The following is an 18,292-nucleotide window of genomic DNA, read 5'->3' as shown; positions in this document are numbered from 1 at the left end:
TGTTTTAAGAAAAAAGGGCATATTAAATTCTTGTATTTTCAAAAATGTATTTAACTGTGCTTATATTCTTTTTGCTTTTTTTGAGTCTTTAAAATATCACATTCCAATAAAATATTAATATTTAGGATTTTTTAAAAAGTAAATCATCAGAAAAAAATACTATAGACCGTATAAAAGAATAATTAATAAATAAATGAAAGTCAATATTATTTTTTATTAATAATCTATTTTTGTTTTTTAATCATTTATGTATTTTTTTATTTTTAATAGTTTAGATTCCTATTTTAGATTTGTCCTTTAAGTTTATTCTTTAGTTTGTCTATTCTAGTGCACTAATTTCTATTATATGTAAGCGCATGACGCAATGTTATGTGATCGAGACTACGTCATCAAACGTTGACGGAAGTACGCCGTTCACATGCTGTAGAAAGCTCCAGATCAACATGGCAACCTGCATGAAGATGTTCGGCGCTGCGAGACAGCTGCACAGAAACTCGACTCTTGTCGGGAAACTGAACCGACCCGTCGTGTTTAGGACCGGCAGCAGCCGGTCCCTCCTGACCGACACATCAGCCCCGGGCCGGCTGCGGTCCCCGCGGCTCCCGGACAGTCCGGTCAGCGTGATGACAGCAGGCTGCAGGATGACCGCCAGACCTCACCGCTGGATGCGGGTCGGGGGTGTTCTCCGCGGTCACACCGAGCTCCTCACACCGATCTCTCCACCCTACATGCTGCAGGAGAGGATGTTCGGGAACCGGGCCGGTGCGGGCTTCACTGGGGAGGACGGCGGGGACAGTGCGGGCTCTGGGGGAGAGGAGTCAGGAGGAGATGGGGGAGCGCCGTACAGCGGTCCCCAGATGACGGCTCTCACCCCCATGATGGTCCCGGAGGTGTTTCCCAATGTGCCGCTGATCGCTGTGAGCAGGAACCCGGTATTCCCCCGGTTCATCAAGATCATAGAGGTGAGGAGGATATTTTCATTGGCTTCAAGGACACGAGATGATGCAACCACACAGAAAGCGCCGGTGTATGAGGCTGTTGTGGGGTTACATGTATACGAATAACCCGTTCTTAAAGCTTATCCTGGTTATGATCATATTCGGGATCATTGTAAAACCGTCAGTGTTACAGCTGTTTTAAAGGTCCCACATCATGCTCATTCTCAGGATCATACATTTATTTCAGGTGTCTACTAAAACATATTTATTAGCTTTAATGCTCAAAAAACACATTTTTAAATCATACTGTTTGATTTAAAATACCCATGTTCTCACTCTACCTGAAACACTCTGTTTTAGTGCCTCTCTCTTTAAGCCCACCCTCTCAAAAAAGCTCATTCTGCTCTGTTTGGTCAGTGTTGAAACAAAGTTGATACAAAACCTTTGCAAACGTATGCACATCCAGATGACAAAATAGTGTGAAGACTCTGTCTTTGCTTCGCTTGAAACAACAAAAATATGATGGGTTATTGTGTGATTTGCCATGCCCACCCCATTGATTCCTATAGAACCGACACTTAAGTTTGGCTCGTTGAATGCCGTCACTGACGTCATGACCCTTCTTCCTTTTATATTTTCCCGTCACATACACTGCAAAACATTCCAACAGGAGATTCAGAGGGTCCAGCGTGGAATATTTCAGTTTCAAGTTTGAAACATACAATAAGTAGTATATTTATGACATCACAACTTTAGTTTCTGAACACAGACTGTTTGCGTTTTCTGTGAATTTAGTGTTTTGATACTTTTGCAGTATTTGTACACCACCTAACCTGCTTTAGAGTAAAACTACATGGATATCTGACTTTTTACAATATGGAACCTTTAAAGTTAAAACAAAACATCAAAAGCCGTTATGTTCTCTGTGGCTCTGGATGAGTTTGGTTGAGTCTGAGAAAATAGTCTTGAAGATGTCATTTGATGTCATTAGGGTTATGTCAGCTTTAGAGACTTCCAAATTTTAGCAAAAAGCCTGATTTACAGTCTTGCATTTTGTCTACCACAATGTCATTTTCAGTGTTACAACCAGGGTGCCAAAGTAAGAATGTAAAAAGATGATTGGCCTTTGCGATTATCAGGGCCAATATTTGGCACTTAGCTTATTATCTGTAGCTGCGTTTTAAGAATCACCAATAAAATAAATAAATGACAAAGTATGAGTATTACAAACCTCAAGGAGCTATTTTTATTTATTTGTTTTTTTGTTTAAATTTTCACTGAACTTTAAAAAGTTGCGTGGAACTTGCTGTACATGATGATGAGAAGTTCAGTGCTGATTAAACATTTGCTAAAAGCATTTAAACAAAGTTTTGTGTTGGAGTTTGTCGTATTACAAATTCTAAATTTCAACAGAAATATTATCATTATTGTACATGCATATCAGTTCCAAATATAGGTTATCGGGTTCATTAAGTACTAATAATAGGTGTCTGTATCGGCCCTGAAAAACCAATATTGGTCGCCCCCTATTCTTCTGTGAAAAAGATATTGAAGACAGGAGATGATATATGGCTGTGTAGGAGGAACTTCACCTCTTGAATAAAGAAACTGTTGTCTGCCAATTCTTTTTCCTGGACTATTCTAAAAGCCCTCTGCAGACATCTGTCACCACATCATATGCTGCCCCGATAACTGTTTGGTTAAGTTTTCTAACTCCAGTATTGCTTTATTTAATAAAGAGGTGCAGGGAGTGATTACCAAACATTATATACAAGGGTAAATCTGATTTATCAGATTTTTCGGTATGTGATTTGTTTCTCTTTCTTCCTGTCAGGTTAAGAACAAAGAGCTGATGGAGCTGTTGAGGAGGAAGGTTCGTCTGGCTCAGCCATATGCTGGAGTCTTCCTGAGGAGAGATGATTCGTAAGTCTGATAACTCGCTCCTCTGCTAGAATCACTGATGGTCAGTTTGATAGATACAGTCCTGAGAAGGAGAGCTTTACTCTGTGACTGTTTGCTTATATGCTCCTCAATTATCTTACTGTCACTGTCACTGGTCTCTTGTAATTTATTGCAAACTGAATGTCTGTTTTTGCTGCAGCTTCACATTAAGAGCATTTCATTGGTGTGTCATTGGGAGACTTTTATTTTGAAGGAGCTCTGGGAAATAAAAGTAATGGCCACTGAGATTAGCAGGGCGTTTGATCATTTTCATCATATGTTTTTGTAGTTTTTTTTGTGCATTTGTTTTGCTTTTTATTTTAAACATGGCTCAAGCATATTTAGAAATTCAATCAGGTAAACAAGGAAGGAAAACAAGACAAAACAAAAACCATGCAGGACAAACTATAAACACCTATATACATATATGCGTAAGGGGTACTGAATCAAAGTATCAAACAAAAATGTTTTAAGTTTTAAAAATGTCCAGTGTTTTCTCAGATTTACCATCTTCCAGTCTGTGTAATGTTGGATTATAATGTCCTATTTCTATTTTTAATTCTTGTATTTTTTTTTGCCTTTGAGTTCGTTTACATTTATGACATTAGTATTTTCCATACAAAATAAATAGATTCAAAATAAAATTTTCACAACTATCAACTTCATTTTTGTCATACAAAAATTCTTTATCTCTTTTTTTCAAATTGAACCCTTGGACCAGTTAATGTTTTAAAGAAATGTTCTGTTTCTATCCAAAATAATTTAATGCAAAGGCATTCATAAAATAAGTGACAAATAGTTTCGGTTTCATTATTTAAAAAGACACAATTTTCATCCACATCCCTAAATTTACCAATTACCAGGTTGGCCGGATAAATTGATTTTAAAGGAAACGTCTTAAATATTGTGATCTATTTTGCAGTGCAGTGTGTCATTACCGATCTTTGATGCGCTCAGAGCTTGACGTACTTCCTGCTGTCCATGTTTGTATATTCAGTAGTAATCAGTGTCTCTGTCTCTTGCAGTAATGAGTCCGATGTGGTGGAGTCTCTAGATGCCATCTATTCTACAGGGACCTTTGTTCAGATCCATGAGATGCAGGACCTGGGAGACAAGCTGAGGATGATCGTCATGGGACACCGCAGGTTCGAAACACTACTGTTGCCTTTGGGTTAAAGGAGCTGGTTGAAGTGAAGAGCGTCTGCTTTTCCCTGCACACTGTTGCTGTAACATGTATAGACCTTAGCTTTATGCATATTCTGGTCTGTCAGGATCCGGATCACAAGACAACTGGAAGTGGAGCCTGAAGAGGCAGCGACGTCCCCTGTGTGGTCAGAGTCTGACTCAGAGTCCCAACCCAAACCTGCACCCAGACGTAAAGCCAAACGCAGCCGAAAGGACCAAACAGGATCTCTGGCAGAGCAGCTTGAGGAGAAGGTCTGTAGCATGACCCCCACATATATAGTTTGCCTGTCCAAGTACTGTCCACTGGAACAGAGCAGCTAGGTTTTAGTGTCCACAGTCAGGAGCTGCACATCACTGAGACATCTCTCGATTTACTCTTCCTAGTCACCAAAAGTCTACTACTTTACGGCATTAGCTGTAAGTAGTACCAGCGGTGGGGCCAAGTCATTGTTTTGCAAGTCCCAAGTCAAGTCCCAAGTCAAGACTGACACGTCCTCATTCCTAAACTTTGAGTTTCGAGTCCTAAACTAGTCATAATGAGCTCTTGAACAGGTATAATGTCATTTTGACAAGAATACATTTAAATGACAAAAATTGTGAATGCTTAAAAAAATAATTATCTGCAAAAACAAGTTTGTAGAATTTTTGACCCACACATTTTGCATACTGCAGTTTGTGTTTTGTTGACCACTGTGTGGTCTGTCTGTTTTTGCACCAGAACAAATTTATCTTTTGAATCATTTTTTCCAACCGGTGCTCAGTAACGTAACGTTTGTTCTTCGTGGTTCTTTCCTGCAGTTTGATTGGATGCTGTTGGATTGGATCAAACAAAATAGGTCTCGGGAAAAGCGTTGGAAATTAATTGATTCATTTTTGAAAACATTCTTTTAAAATGTTGGACTTTGGGGGAAGGTATCAAGTATTTTCAAGTCAAAAGGCTCAGGTCCAAGTGAAGTTAGACTCATTGATGTTAAAGTCCAAGTCTCTTTTGATGTTTTCAAGCTGAGTCTAAAGTCATCAAGTTCCAGACTCAAATCTGACTCGAGTCCAAGTCATATGACTCGATTCAAAACCTCTGGCTAACGCTGTTTCAAATTCTAATTGTCTCGCTACCTAAACATGTGCTGTGCCTCGCTAGCTGCAGTTTTGAAAGGTATCACACAGTTTTGATGTGTCATAAGTGTTAATAGTTTCAGAAAGTGACAACAGGTTTATTCATATTGTAAATGTTGATGAAATTCTATAACCATTTATATCACCACAGACAGGCAGTTTTTGTTTACTAGTGTGATGAGGCTACCACCCACTGGTTTCCCTGCATGTCCTCAAATTAAAGTATTTTTTTTACTTCATATTATATAGCCTCTAGAATAATAAGTGTGTTTGAATTTGAGTTACCAAAAACTAACTGACTCGGAAAACCTGGAGCCTGGTAGTCCAGGTCTACTGGTTGGGTTCTTATAGTTTGCTCAGCTGTGTGTACTTAATGAAAACTTTAGGGCGACTATACCATGAGGGTGGGACGTGGGGTTGGGTTGTTACTTCAGGCCCAACAGCTTTTTTCTTGCCTGGGGCCCAAACTGGCAAATCCAGCAATGTAATTAGATCTCCCCAGAGCATTTTACCTCACAATATTGATACACACAAACAAATAATGAACATTAAGGCAAGAAATTTTGGAAAAAGAAAAAAAAAGAATAAAGACAAAAAAAAGAAAAAAATGAAAACAAGGCTCGCAAAAAGTACTTTCAAAATTTATAATAATTCAGTTACATTATTTTAAATATGTAATCACAATAATTATTAACTATTATAAATATAGCATTTTCATGAGATGTTTTTCCTCAGACATCTTTTCCTAGCTTAAAAAAAAAATAAAATCTATACTTTTTCTGCAGTTTGTGGAAAATATCAAATTGTCAAATTGCTCATTGCCATTTTTCCTGTATTTTGGAAAGAAATCATACCAATATGCTCAGGGTTCAAGGGTTTAGATATTTGTAAAAGGTGTGTGAAAGCAGCACAAGAAAATGGATAGTATTTACTTTGCACTACTGTTCTTCTAATGTGTATGTTGTGATTACAACTACCGATAAAACAAGATAAGATAGAGCAGTATTTGTTCAGAGGGAAACAGTTGAACTGTCACACTCGCTACATTGTAAGTTCACTAGTCATGGTAGAAAAGTATTAGTAGTTTATTTTCATATTGCAAATAGCGATTTTTAACTCTATGCTTTTGCACAGATTTCAGAAGCAGACCTGAGTCCAGAGTTTCAGCCGCTGCCCTCCTCCAACATCCTGATGGTCGAAGTGGACAACATTCAACACGAGCAGTTCACTGTCACAGAGGAGGTCAAGGTACAAAACACACATTGCATGTCATGAACAGCTGGGGAAGGGATTTCCATTATGGATTTTTTTCTGATTTTGTGGCAGATGTCATGAAACAAAGAGTCTTACTAAAAAGTAAACATCTCTGTGATGTGTTTACGTTCTGCAGGCGCTCACAGCAGAGATCGTGAAGACCATCAGGGACATCATCGCACTGAACCCCCTCTACAGGTAAGTCTTATTTAGTTAGTCATCTAATAAGCCTCTGCTTATTAGAGCTTCACATGTTTTTCATTATATATTTTCTTTAACTTATTAAGCACAACATGACTCGAGTTCAGGACGGACCTGTGCACATTCATGCACAATATCCTGGTGTGAAGTTTGGTGGTGGTAAAATTATAGCATTGGACTTTATTCCTTTTTGCGTATCTCAGGCACACACAAACACACACATAAACACACACACAAAAAAAAAACAGGAAAATTAATGGAAACATAGACATGGGTTTTTGCAAATATACCCCTCTTCTGTGACTGAGACTCTTGAAATTATATTCATAGTCAGTGTCCTGATTAGTCTTAGACCAGCAGGCTGAGGAAGAAATCCACATGTAGTGATGCTGACATTGAGATCCTCTGAAATGTGTGTCTTGTTTGTGTGCCAGAGAGTCCGTCCTCCAGATGATGCAGGCGGGTCAGAGAGTGGTCGATAATCCCATCTACCTCAGCGACATGGGAGCAGCTCTGACAGGAGCAGAGTCACAGGAGCTACAAGACGTCCTCGAGGAGACCAATGTGAGCAGTGTGCAAGCTGAGAGGCCTGTTTGGGACTTTGTTGTCCTCTCTGTGGGAGACAGTCCTGGACTATTCCTGTATTCTGTGTTCCCATGGTCATGGATAACCTGGAAGAAGTCATGGAATTTCACAATCACATTTTCCAGGCCTGGAAAAGTCACGGAATAAGAAAAAATATCAAACGTTATGGAAAGGTCATGGAATTTTTGTGTGTGTAGTGAAATCATTACAGTAATAATTGGTGGATAACCATCCACGAAATGCAACGTAATCAATTTATTTTTTGTAGTTGTCAACCTAACGTAGCTCTAAAAAAATACGTTTGTTTGAAAAATATCGGGCAAATGAAAAAGAGAAAAATAATATTATTGGTCCTTGAAAAGTCATGGAGAAGTTTTACATTTTTTTCATGTAAATGTGTGGGAACCCTGTATATTAAAGCTCAGGGAAGCTGCTGTGTGCTGCTTTTAACAGGTGGGAAGTTGGCCAGACATGCCAAATCAACCAGTTAGCACTCATCCTTCAAGTCTTTTCTCCTAAAATGAAACACACTGTCAGAAAACTATTTAGCTAAATCATACGTATTAACTTTGTGCGTCTTGCCCACGTACGAGTATGGAATCTTCTTATTCTGATGTGCAATGCCAGAAAAGGATTATTACTGCAGCCCGAGGCACGTGGGAAAGGAAACACCCACAGTAACTGTGTTTTTTGTAAATCACAGTCATAGTGGGTGTTTTGGGTTTTTTTTTCATTTCAACAGCCATAGTGGGCAGTGATAAGCTCATTCCAAGATAACAAAACAAATCTGGCAACATTAAGGTTGGAGTTATTGCAGCTGTTTTGTTGTGTTTTTTTTGGCAATTTCTTGGAATAAAGAACAGCATGCAGGTGCTTCCCCAAGCGTTTAAATATATATGTTTGTATCTTCATATTTCTCCTGTTGAAACCCTACAATGACTCGTACAGGCCTATTAAACTTTGTTCTTGTGTGTCTCTGCAGATCCCAAAGCGTCTCTACAAGGCTCTGTCTCTGCTGAAGAAGGAGTATGAGCTGAGTAAACTGCAGCAGCGACTGGGCAGAGAGGTCAGAGGTCAAAACATGTATGAGCTTTAGCCACTGCTCTGCTCGTCACCCTCAGTCACTCATCCATCCTTCTGCTCTGCTCACAGGTAGAGGAGAAGATCAAACAGACCCACAGGAAGTACCTGCTACAGGAGCAGCTTAAGATCATTAAGAAGGTAGGCTGATGTCCGCCTGTCTGTCATTTTGTCTGTCAATCTTTAGACTTGCACTTTTCCTGTATGTCACACCTGTATAATATTGTGTAGGCCCAGCACAGCAGACATCTGAACCAGCACATATGGGCTTTGAGCCATTAAAACAATGTGTGTGTTGTGTTTTCTCAGGAACTTGGTCTGGAAAAAGAGGACAAAGAAGCCATCGAAGAGAAGTTCAGAGAGAGACTCAAAGAGAGGACAGTCCCACAGCACATAATGGACGTCATCAATGAAGAACTCAACAAACTGGGACTGCTGGACAACCATTCGTCAGAGTTCAAGTTAGTCTTTTGTATTTTTTGTCCCACTAGCCTGAGAGGGTCTTCCAATCATAACATCACTTGATTTGTTTGAGGAACACTTGAGTCCAGAACATGTCATCTTGACAACCACTGAACAGAGCAACATGAATTGTATTTTAGCTGTTGATGCCTGATGTCATTATATTCCGCTGACCTTTTTCTTGCTAGAGCTAAATTCAGGCTCACTTATTTGTACTTTTAGTTAAAAAAAAAAGAAAGAAAAAATCAAAATTTAATGCAACAAAACATATTGAGGAAAACACAGAAAATTAAGCCTGTAAATTGTGGATACTTCATTAGATTTCATCAAGGATTAAACTTCAGTTAAGTGTAACAATTATTACCTGCAGGTCGCATTAATGCAGAAACTGCAGCAGCTTTTACTTTCTGTGCCTGCAGATGGTGTATGTCGTCAGTTAAACCTGTAGATCTGCTGCAGTTAGATGATTTTTAGTCATGTTACAGGTGATTGGTATCAATAACACTCTTACTCCTTTTCTACCAACATGGAACAAGTTCTGCTCTTTTTCGGGCACCTAATTTTGAACTGTTCAGAGCATCTTGACTGATAATAAATAGGCTTAGAACACTTAAAGTTGGTTCCCAGCTGGAACCAAAAAACAGAGATACTAAAATCATGAATATCCTGTTTACTACAGCAAATATCAACAATAATAACCACAAAAACTGTGTGTTTCAGTGTGACCCGTAACTACCTTGACTGGTTGACCAGCATGCCCTGGGGCACCAACAGCGAGGAGAACTTATCACTGGAGAGAGCCAAAGAGGTTCTGGAAGAAGACCATTATGGAATGGATGATGTTAAGAAGCGCATATTGGTTAGTAGATGTGCACACACACACACACACACACACACACACACACACACACACACACACACACACACAGCATTTAAAAGCATAACAAAACAATTTTTTTAACTCAATGGCCAATGTTCCAATATCCACACATCAAAAGCTGTGGTGCTTTTTCTGGCAGAACTGAAAGTGATGCCTTTCTGTCTCTGTGCAGGAATTCATAGCGGTGAGCCAGCTGCGTGGCTCCACTCAGGGGAAGATCCTATGTTTCTACGGTCCTCCGGGGGTAGGGAAGACCTCCATCGCCCGCTCCATAGCCAGAGCCCTCAACAGACAGTACTTCAGGTTCAGCGTGGGAGGCATGACCGATGTGGCTGAGATTAAAGGACACAGGTCTGGAAGTCTACACTGCCGTTACTAGTGAGGGACCTGATGATAGCTAACATTGTCAGTATCACGTACATGACTCTGTCTCTATTATTAGGCAGCTACTGAGCACAAAAAGATGAAGAAAATCAATGAGGGAAAGCTGCATACTGACAGCTAATACAAAACAATGCACCTACAAAGTGGTGCTTAAATAGTAGAGATGCACTGATGGAAAGTTGTGCTTATAAATAATCTTTTTAATCTTACAATAGAACAATAAAAGTTATACTTTTAGACTTTGGTGTTTATTTTTATATCACAGTAATACTTCACCATCCCTAAAATGAAGAATGCATTTAATTCTTGTAAATATATATGAAATAATCTTATTCTGTTTTTTAATGTATAAATAATAATAATTAACGCTAGACTTTATCTCCTTAACGACAGGCATGTATAGGCTACAAAAACTACTGGAATGAGTTTACATTCATTTGGACTTTACAGCAGTTTAGAAAAGTTGCAGGTCTCTTCATATAAACTTGCTAACAGTCCTGTAGCTCATTCACTCTCTCCTCTGCTGCTGGTGTTCAGAGACTCACTGCTGGACAGGACCAGAGTCTGCTTAGTGTGATTCTACAGGAATTCAACAAATTTTAAGGTTAAATAGCTATTTTGTTTAAATTCTTACAAACCATCAGCCTTTGCGGTTAGTGAAACAATTTGCTATCAGCACAGTGAGCTTGATGTGACCGTAAAACATACCAGCTGTAGATTAAAGAGGACAGCGAGCTTACTGCAGGCATAGTGGTCAACGATGTCTCAAGTTAATGTTCCGCTCACTTAACAGGTATTTTATAAACTGCTCATAATGAATGGTGGATTAATACAACGCAATGTTGTGCAAAAACAATAAGAATTTAATTTTCTTATTTATTTGCCAATAATGTATTAGCCACATATACAGTATACTGTGCATCCTTTGTCACAACTTAATTAAATGTGGGGATATGATTATCTGAAATGCAACTGTGTGTGTGCGTCCAGGAGAACGTATGTTGGAGCGATGCCAGGGAAGATTATCCAGTGTCTGAAGAAAACCAAGACAGAGAACCCTCTGGTGCTAATAGACGAGGTCAGTATGATGATGCTGCTCCTGTAGTTGTTGAGTTCAATAAAAATCCATATTAGAGCAACACTAATATTACTGGAGGAATTCTGCTAATGGGTTATTAAGTGTCTGTAATGGACAGTCTTTCTGGTTATTACTACTCATAGATGACTTGGCCCATATAACCACTAGTGTGACACCGAGTGACATGTGGACAAATATTGTTTGTATGAAAATGTCTTTAATCATAGCATGAAAGTCATGCTCCAACATTAACATATACTGTTTAACCACTGCTCTCTTGCAGTTACACATTAGATGATGATGTGTTTTTCTCCTGCCTTTCATCATCAGGTGGATAAGATGGGTCGTGGTTACCAGGGTGATCCCTCTTCTGCACTGCTGGAGCTTCTGGACCCCGAACAGAACGCCAACTTCCTCGACCACTACCTGGATGTCCCTGTAGATCTGTCAAAGGTAGGAGTGTGTGTACAGTCAGTGTGACATTGACATGCCAGTAAAGCTTCCCTGTAAAATGTTCTAATGGAAAAGGTTCTGTTTACCTTAATTCAAGTGAAAAATGACATGCAGTGTATTTAAGCCCCACCCATTTCTGTCTGCTCCAATGAAGGTTTTGTTTATCTGCACGGCCAATGTGATTGACACCATCCCAGAGCCTCTCAGAGACAGGATGGAGATGATCAACGTGTCTGGATATGTGGCCCAGGAGAAACTGGCTATTGCTCAGGTAACAACAACACCTGCCTCTGCACTAATGTGATTGTGGATTGTACTTAAATATTGCGAACGAATAACAATATTTTATTTGTCGTGTCATATTATTTTACATAGGTTTTGCCCTTGAAATTAGCTGTTTTTCTTATTATTATTGTTGAATGTTTTAATATATTATTATGTATATTTTTTTTGTTAAAAGCCTTGCTTTTACATCATTTCTGTCTCTCTCACTGTCTGTCTATCCAGCAATACCTGGTGCCTCAGCTCCGCTCGCTGTGTGGTCTGACTGAGGACAAAGCCTCAATCTCATCTGATGCCCTCAGTCTACTCATCAGACAGTACTGCAGGGAGTCCGGAGTCAGGAACCTCCAGAAACAAGTTGAAAAGGTAAAATACCGGAAAGCGTCGTTCTGGCTGCACTAAACCAGAGCCCACATTCATTAATTTATTCAGGACAAAGATTTTGGTTGGATCAGCAGCACATTCTTCATAAACAATAGCAGGAAAAGTTTTGAGTTTCTACTGATACTCAAGCAGTTAAAATACAGCGAATAAAATGAAATCTTACACAGATAAGCTGTAAACTGCCAGAGTTTTATAAAAAGTTAAGGGCACAAAAAAAGGAAAACAAATAATTGGTTAAAAAGTTTTGTTGCTCTGCAGAAATTGAAAGAAGTTTTGTCTTAAAAATTGATGCAGTCACATTGATGCTCACAGATGAGTGTTGGAGCAAACTGCATAGCTGCACTATCTGAAGCATGATTTGGTCAATATGGTGCTGCAGGACGTCATATATTGCTAAGCCAGATAGACCATTGTAACCCTTATAAGTGGAGGTCTTTCCCTGTGAGTCAGTGTGTACTTTTTCCTGCACCATCAAAAGGCACTTGGAAACTGGAGAAAATCGGCATGAACAGGTCCAAAAGACCTAAAGCCACAACACAACAGAAGGCAAGTTTCTGAGAGTCAGCACACTGTGTGAAAGCACAGCTTAACACTGGTTGAAGCGAGTAAGTCTCAATTTTAACTGTGAAGAGAAGACGTTGAGCTGCAGGTTTGACGGGTGAAGTGGCAGTAAGAAAGCCTTTGCTAAGATGGCAAAATATGAAAATGAGGCTTTTCTGGGCCGTGAGGCAACGCCAGTGAGCTACTGAGGTCTTATGGATAGGTACTGAGGGAGAGGTCTTATGGACAGATATGTCAAAATTTGAAATCTTCTGTTCATCACACAGGATTTTTTAAGGGAAAGGCTCTTTCTCAGTTTGTGACACAAACTGTCAAACATGGAGGAGGAAGTGTGATGGTCTGGGACTCTTTTGCTAGATCCAGAGTAAGATATGCACAAAGTGACTAGTACAATGAACCAAAAGGGTTACTACAGTATTTTGTTGTGAAATGCCTTCTGGGCTATGCCTGGTTGGGAATTCTACAGCAAGATAATTACCCAAAGCATACCTCAGGGCTATATCATGACTACCTTAGAAGAAAAGAACAGTACGCTGTTTTGGAATGAATTGGTCAACAGGCGTGAAAGCAGAGCATCCTACAGGTTTGACACATTTGTGAGACTTCCGTTACAAAGAACGATATTTGATTTTCATTGTAGAAAGAATGCCTCGATTGTGTTTGTGCAAAATAGGCTTACTTTGAGGAGTCAAAAATGTAGGTCAAGTTTTGGGAAATTAAAATGATTCCATGATTTTTTAAAAATCTTATTGCTCGATGCTCTAATTTCAGAGTACGTTGAAACATTAAACTGCGTATACTTCAATAAGAACTGGAAAAATGGTTCTGAAACCTTGATTGGCAGTGTGTTTTCTACAAGTGCTTCATCCTTTAAGGCAGCAGTGATTGCTGGTGTTTGGAGGAGCATTGTGTGGGAGGATCAGTCAGAAAGCAACAGAAAACCACCTGTTAAACTGATCTTAAAGTCAGTATCTCTGCAGATTGACTCAAAATTATGTCTCACTTTAATGACACGGTCACACTAGAAAGTAGCACATCCTCCAGTGTCATTTGTTTGTTTGTTTTATAATGTGTCATCCCTTTCTTCGGTCTTTCAGGTTTTCCGTAAGGTGGCGTTCTGTATTGTCAGCGGTGAACAAAGCACAGTGACTGTTACACCTGACAACCTGCAGGACTACGTGGGAAAACCTATTTTCACAGTAGATCGAATGTACGATGTCACTCCACCAGGAGTGGTTATGGGGCTGGCGTGGACTGCTATGGGTGAGAGAGAGACACATGCACGAACACACACAAACACACACAAACACACACACACACACACACACACACACACACACACAAACCATAAACGAATAAACGAGCTAACATACTGAAGATCTGCCTGCATTCTGTCCTCTGTTTAGGAGGCTCAACGTTGTTTATTGAGACTTCACTGCGCCGTCCAGCTGGAGGAGCGGACTCTAAAGGAGAGGGGTCACTGGAGGTTACAGGTCTGTCAGAAAGGCCATGAACTCGGTCACTCTGCAGTTTGGAGGCTAAATCAAACATTGTCAGGCAGTAGTCTGATATCTGATACTGAATACAGAGGGCGTTTTAAAGGTGTTGGTGCTCTTCTGCAGGTCAGCTGGGTGATGTTATGAAGGAAAGTGCAAAGATCGCTTCAACCTTTGCCAGAGCCTTCTTGATGACCAAGGAACCAGCAAATCACTTCCTGGTCAACTCCCACCTGCACCTGCATGTACCTGAGGTAACCATGGCGATACAGTGCTGTATATAAATAACTCCCTTATTACTATTGCTTAATCTTTTTAGTCTTTTTTTTTGCCTCTGATCCCATGAGAGGTGGCATCATGTTTTCAGGTTGTCTGTCCCATCCTCATTAATGTGATAGCTCAATATTGCTTTTTCTTCAAATTTAGCACAAAGGTCAACTTCGAGTCAATGGTGCGTTGACTTTGGTGGCCATAGGTCAAAGGTCAAGGTCACTTTACCGTTGTCTATCTCATTCTTGTGAACGTGATATCTCAAGAACAGCTCAAGGGACTTTTTAAAATTTCGCACAGATGTTCACTTTGAGTCATGGATGAAATGATCCGAACTTGCTGGTCTGTCTTGGAATCTGTTGCATACTCATGAACGCAATATCTGAAGAAGGCCTTCAGGTAGTTTCCACAAATTTGGAACAAACATTCACTTGGACTCAAGAAGGAACTGATCAGAATTTGGTTATCAAAGGTCAAGGTCACTGTGACCTCACAAAACATGTTTTTGGCCATGAACTCGAGAATTCATACTCTGATTCTGACAAAATTTCACACAAATATCTAATAGGATAAAATGATAAAGTGATGACGTATATCCAAAGGGATGAAGGTCAACTTCGCTGTGACTTAATGTTCTGCAAAAACACTTTTATGGCCATTAGTCAACATCATTAATTCAGATACTGAATTGTTGACACTAATCTTGGGTGCAGGTTGTATTATACGGAGCTGCCATGTGTGTGAAGCATCAATATTTTTACAAACGTGGCTCTAAACTGTAGGTGCATCTTCACTGGTTTGCAGAGGCATATGACTGCTGTATTGAAGTGTGGAAGAGAAAAAGAAAGTGCTTTAAGCCACTCTGCGTACAGTTGAAAATATCCTGCTTTAGTGTCTCCTGTGATCATAAATACAGTGTAGCCAGAGGCATTTCTTGCTATTATCTGTTTTTATATAACGTCACTTGTTTCTAGGGGGCGACTCCCAAGGATGGACCAAGCGCTGGCTGCACTATTGTCACAGCACTGTTGTCCCTGGCAACCGACCGGCCGGTGCGTCAGAATGTAGCCATGACCGGTGAAGTGTCACTGACTGGCAAAATACTGCCAGTAGGAGGAATAAAAGAGAAAACTATCGCTGTGAGTACAAGACACACACAAACACACATTCATTGACTACATGTTGCAAAGACAGGTTTAATGTTAGCCAATCTGACTTTAGTCCACCATTTGTAATGTTTGAAAAGTTAAAAAAAAAAAATCAAAGTCGTACTCTGATGCATCACTTCTTATCTCAGAGGCTGCCGATTTATCAGCATGTTTGTTCTGCTGCCTTCAGATGTCTGTAGGGGTTTAATAAAATGATGGAGAAACCTTTCGTTCAGTGTAAAGTAGCTGCGGACAGCAGATAGTATAAAAATTGTGCATTAATCTATAAATTAATTAAGACTGATTTACTGAAGCTTTTTTTAAAAAATTCTGATTAAAATGCATGTATTGTTTGGAGAATAATTAATTTATATGGTTTATTTCTATTTTGGTATTTTTCCAAAACACCAACAACTTGTGCTGCTTCATTTAAATGATCCTCCCACCTGTGCAGTGTGTGCTTTCTGTGCTGGGAACCAAAATACCTCACAGGCAAGAAAAGCAAATTTAAAGGTCAGGAAAATACCAAACTGTCTGAGCTCTGTTTGTGCTGGTCATTGTGCCGCCACAAAAATAGGACCCTGAAACTTAACTCACCCTGTTAATAATGGTGTTTGTGGAGGCACTTGTGGAAGCTTAAATCTAGCAAAACTAGATTGACAAAATACAAAAATAAGGAACTTAGGCCATCTGATTTCTACAGTTTCAAAAAACATTTCTTGGCAGTTGCCATGATGTACAATAAGGCTGCGTCACAGTCTGTGTAAAATCATGAATGTAGCCACTGTGATGTCATCCACTAGTTTTGTGGACTCCTCTTTTGAAGCCTTGAGTTTGGCATTTTGGCCATCGCCATCTTGGGTTTTGGAGATGGAAATTACCATATCTGGACGAGAGGGCAGAGAAACCCCAATACTAGCTGCTAACTTGGCTAGCACAGTGCATCTATAGTTGTGGTTAACTGTGAATGCGAATGCTAGTTTTCACTTGCAAATATTGGGATTAAAACCATGAAAATGATCGTACCAGAGAAACTAAATATCTGACTGCTTGGAGGGTCTTTTAGTACGTCTCATTTTTTATCGTTTTATTGTTTTTATCTTTTTTTTTTATCGTTGGTGCTTGGGTTGGGTGGTGCTCTATGTTCTCCACAACTGTGCAGTACGCAAGTAAAATAGTTTCAGCTTCGGGGATTAAGTAGGTTTAAGGAAAGTAGATTGATATTTGAGACAGAAGCCTTGGGCATGGCCAAAAATGGTGTGCAAGAGTTCTCTCAGCACCTGGTATTACCTGTTGGTCAATGTGTTGGATGAATCAATAAACTAACATTACGAGCTTGAGACTCCGCTTGAGCTGGATTTTCTTGTCCCCATCAGGCCCGTCGCGCTGGTGTGACCTGCATCATCTTGCCAAATGAGAACAGGAAAGACTTCTCTGACCTGCCCGACTACATCAGCCAGGGCCTAGAGGTCCACTTTGTGGATCACTACAGTCAAATCTACCCAATCGTCTTCCCACAGGAACAGTCTTAACCTGCTGTCAACCACAGCGCTAAAACTGAGGTGAGATGGACCCAAGACTTCTGTTCACAGCACCTCAGAATCAAAAACGTGTTTGTTACCAGCACTGATTGTCATTCCCTTTGTAGTTGCAGTAAAATGCAGTTTGGACTCTGAGGTCCTGCTATGGAGTATGACTAAATTATCTGTTCCCAAATCATCCACAGACACAGCTGGCTCGATGTGCACTCACATATAATTCAGTTTCAGCCACAACAGAAACCCTGAATGTAAGAGGACCGTCGTGATAGAAGACAACATCACTGAACTGAAGCCATGGAGCATACTGTGCCAAAGATGGACATACACAGTACAGTCATGGGAATTATGGTGATGATGAAGACTGGATGATCATCACAGATATGATGTCATCGAGGAGCAGAGGCTGAGTTCGCAGCCTCTTTACCCACAGTTCTTATTATAAGGGCTGTGGATGGACTCTTTCATAGATTTCTTATATTATTTTATATTATTATTGGCCAGATGTGATGGTGAAGTTTAAGTAAATTAAATCATAAATGCAACTCTGCCGGCTGCTGTTATCTTTAATAATCCACCTGTGAACCTGGGAGTGGATTTTTAATTGACACAACTGAGATTGGATCCAATTGTCTAGATCATTGTTGATATTTTTTTAATCTTTTAAAAAAAATTAACAGACAAAAACAAGAAAATGTCTAAGATATATACAATATTAACATAATGCAACATTACAAACTGTCAGTCACAAATAATGATAGAAAAGCAGAAACTGTAGAAATATCTGTTAATTTACAGTATATGAAATCTAAATTATTCTTGATAATGTTTGCAAAACTAATCTCAACTCTTCGAAGACCCCAAATTAATTAATTAATTATTATTCTTTTAAATATTTTAAAAGCGAAATTCTTGCGTTGATGGTGATGGGTGAACGTCACTATTTTGTATTTAGGTTGTATTTTTGTTATGATTATTTTTCTAATAATGTCTGCACTATTTTATGCTTCCATGAATATTTAATATAATACCCAGTAAAATGACATTTCGAGCTTCATG

The 18,292-nt window shown here is 39.5% G+C and overlaps 1 protein-coding gene across 2 annotated transcripts; it reads left to right on the top strand.

The window, feature by feature from the left end:
- The first annotated feature begins 387 nt into the window (after positions 1-387).
- lonp1 (lon peptidase 1, mitochondrial) lies at positions 388-18,290 on the top strand. 2 transcript variants are annotated; one of them, XM_042483967.2, is made up of 22 exons: positions 388-962; positions 2,773-2,861; positions 3,905-4,024; positions 4,151-4,316; positions 6,312-6,425; positions 6,568-6,629; positions 7,067-7,196; positions 8,200-8,283; positions 8,370-8,438; positions 8,607-8,758; positions 9,480-9,618; positions 9,812-9,990; positions 11,014-11,101; positions 11,432-11,554; positions 11,709-11,825; positions 12,062-12,202; positions 13,879-14,044; positions 14,188-14,274; positions 14,404-14,531; positions 15,522-15,686; positions 17,072-17,257; positions 17,422-18,290. In XM_042483967.2, exons 1-21 carry the CDS (start codon positions 444-446, stop codon positions 17,225-17,227), a joined length of 2,994 nt encoding a protein of 997 aa, XP_042339901.2. In that variant the 5' UTR covers positions 388-443; the 3' UTR covers positions 17,228-17,257; positions 17,422-18,290. The 2 variants fall into 2 exon arrangements, with proteins under 2 accessions (XP_042339901.2, XP_087933626.1); XM_088077500.1 differs by having other exon boundaries at positions 17,072-18,290.
- Positions 18,291-18,292: the final 2 nt, after the last annotated feature.

This window comes from Plectropomus leopardus, chromosome 5, assembly GCF_026936395.1.
Source record: "Plectropomus leopardus strain MGB_pleo_1.0 chromosome 5, ASM2693639v1, whole genome shotgun sequence".
NCBI classification, from domain to species: domain Eukaryota; kingdom Metazoa; phylum Chordata; class Actinopteri; order Perciformes; family Serranidae; genus Plectropomus; species Plectropomus leopardus.
This window is presented reverse-complemented; position numbering and strand designations above follow the sequence as displayed.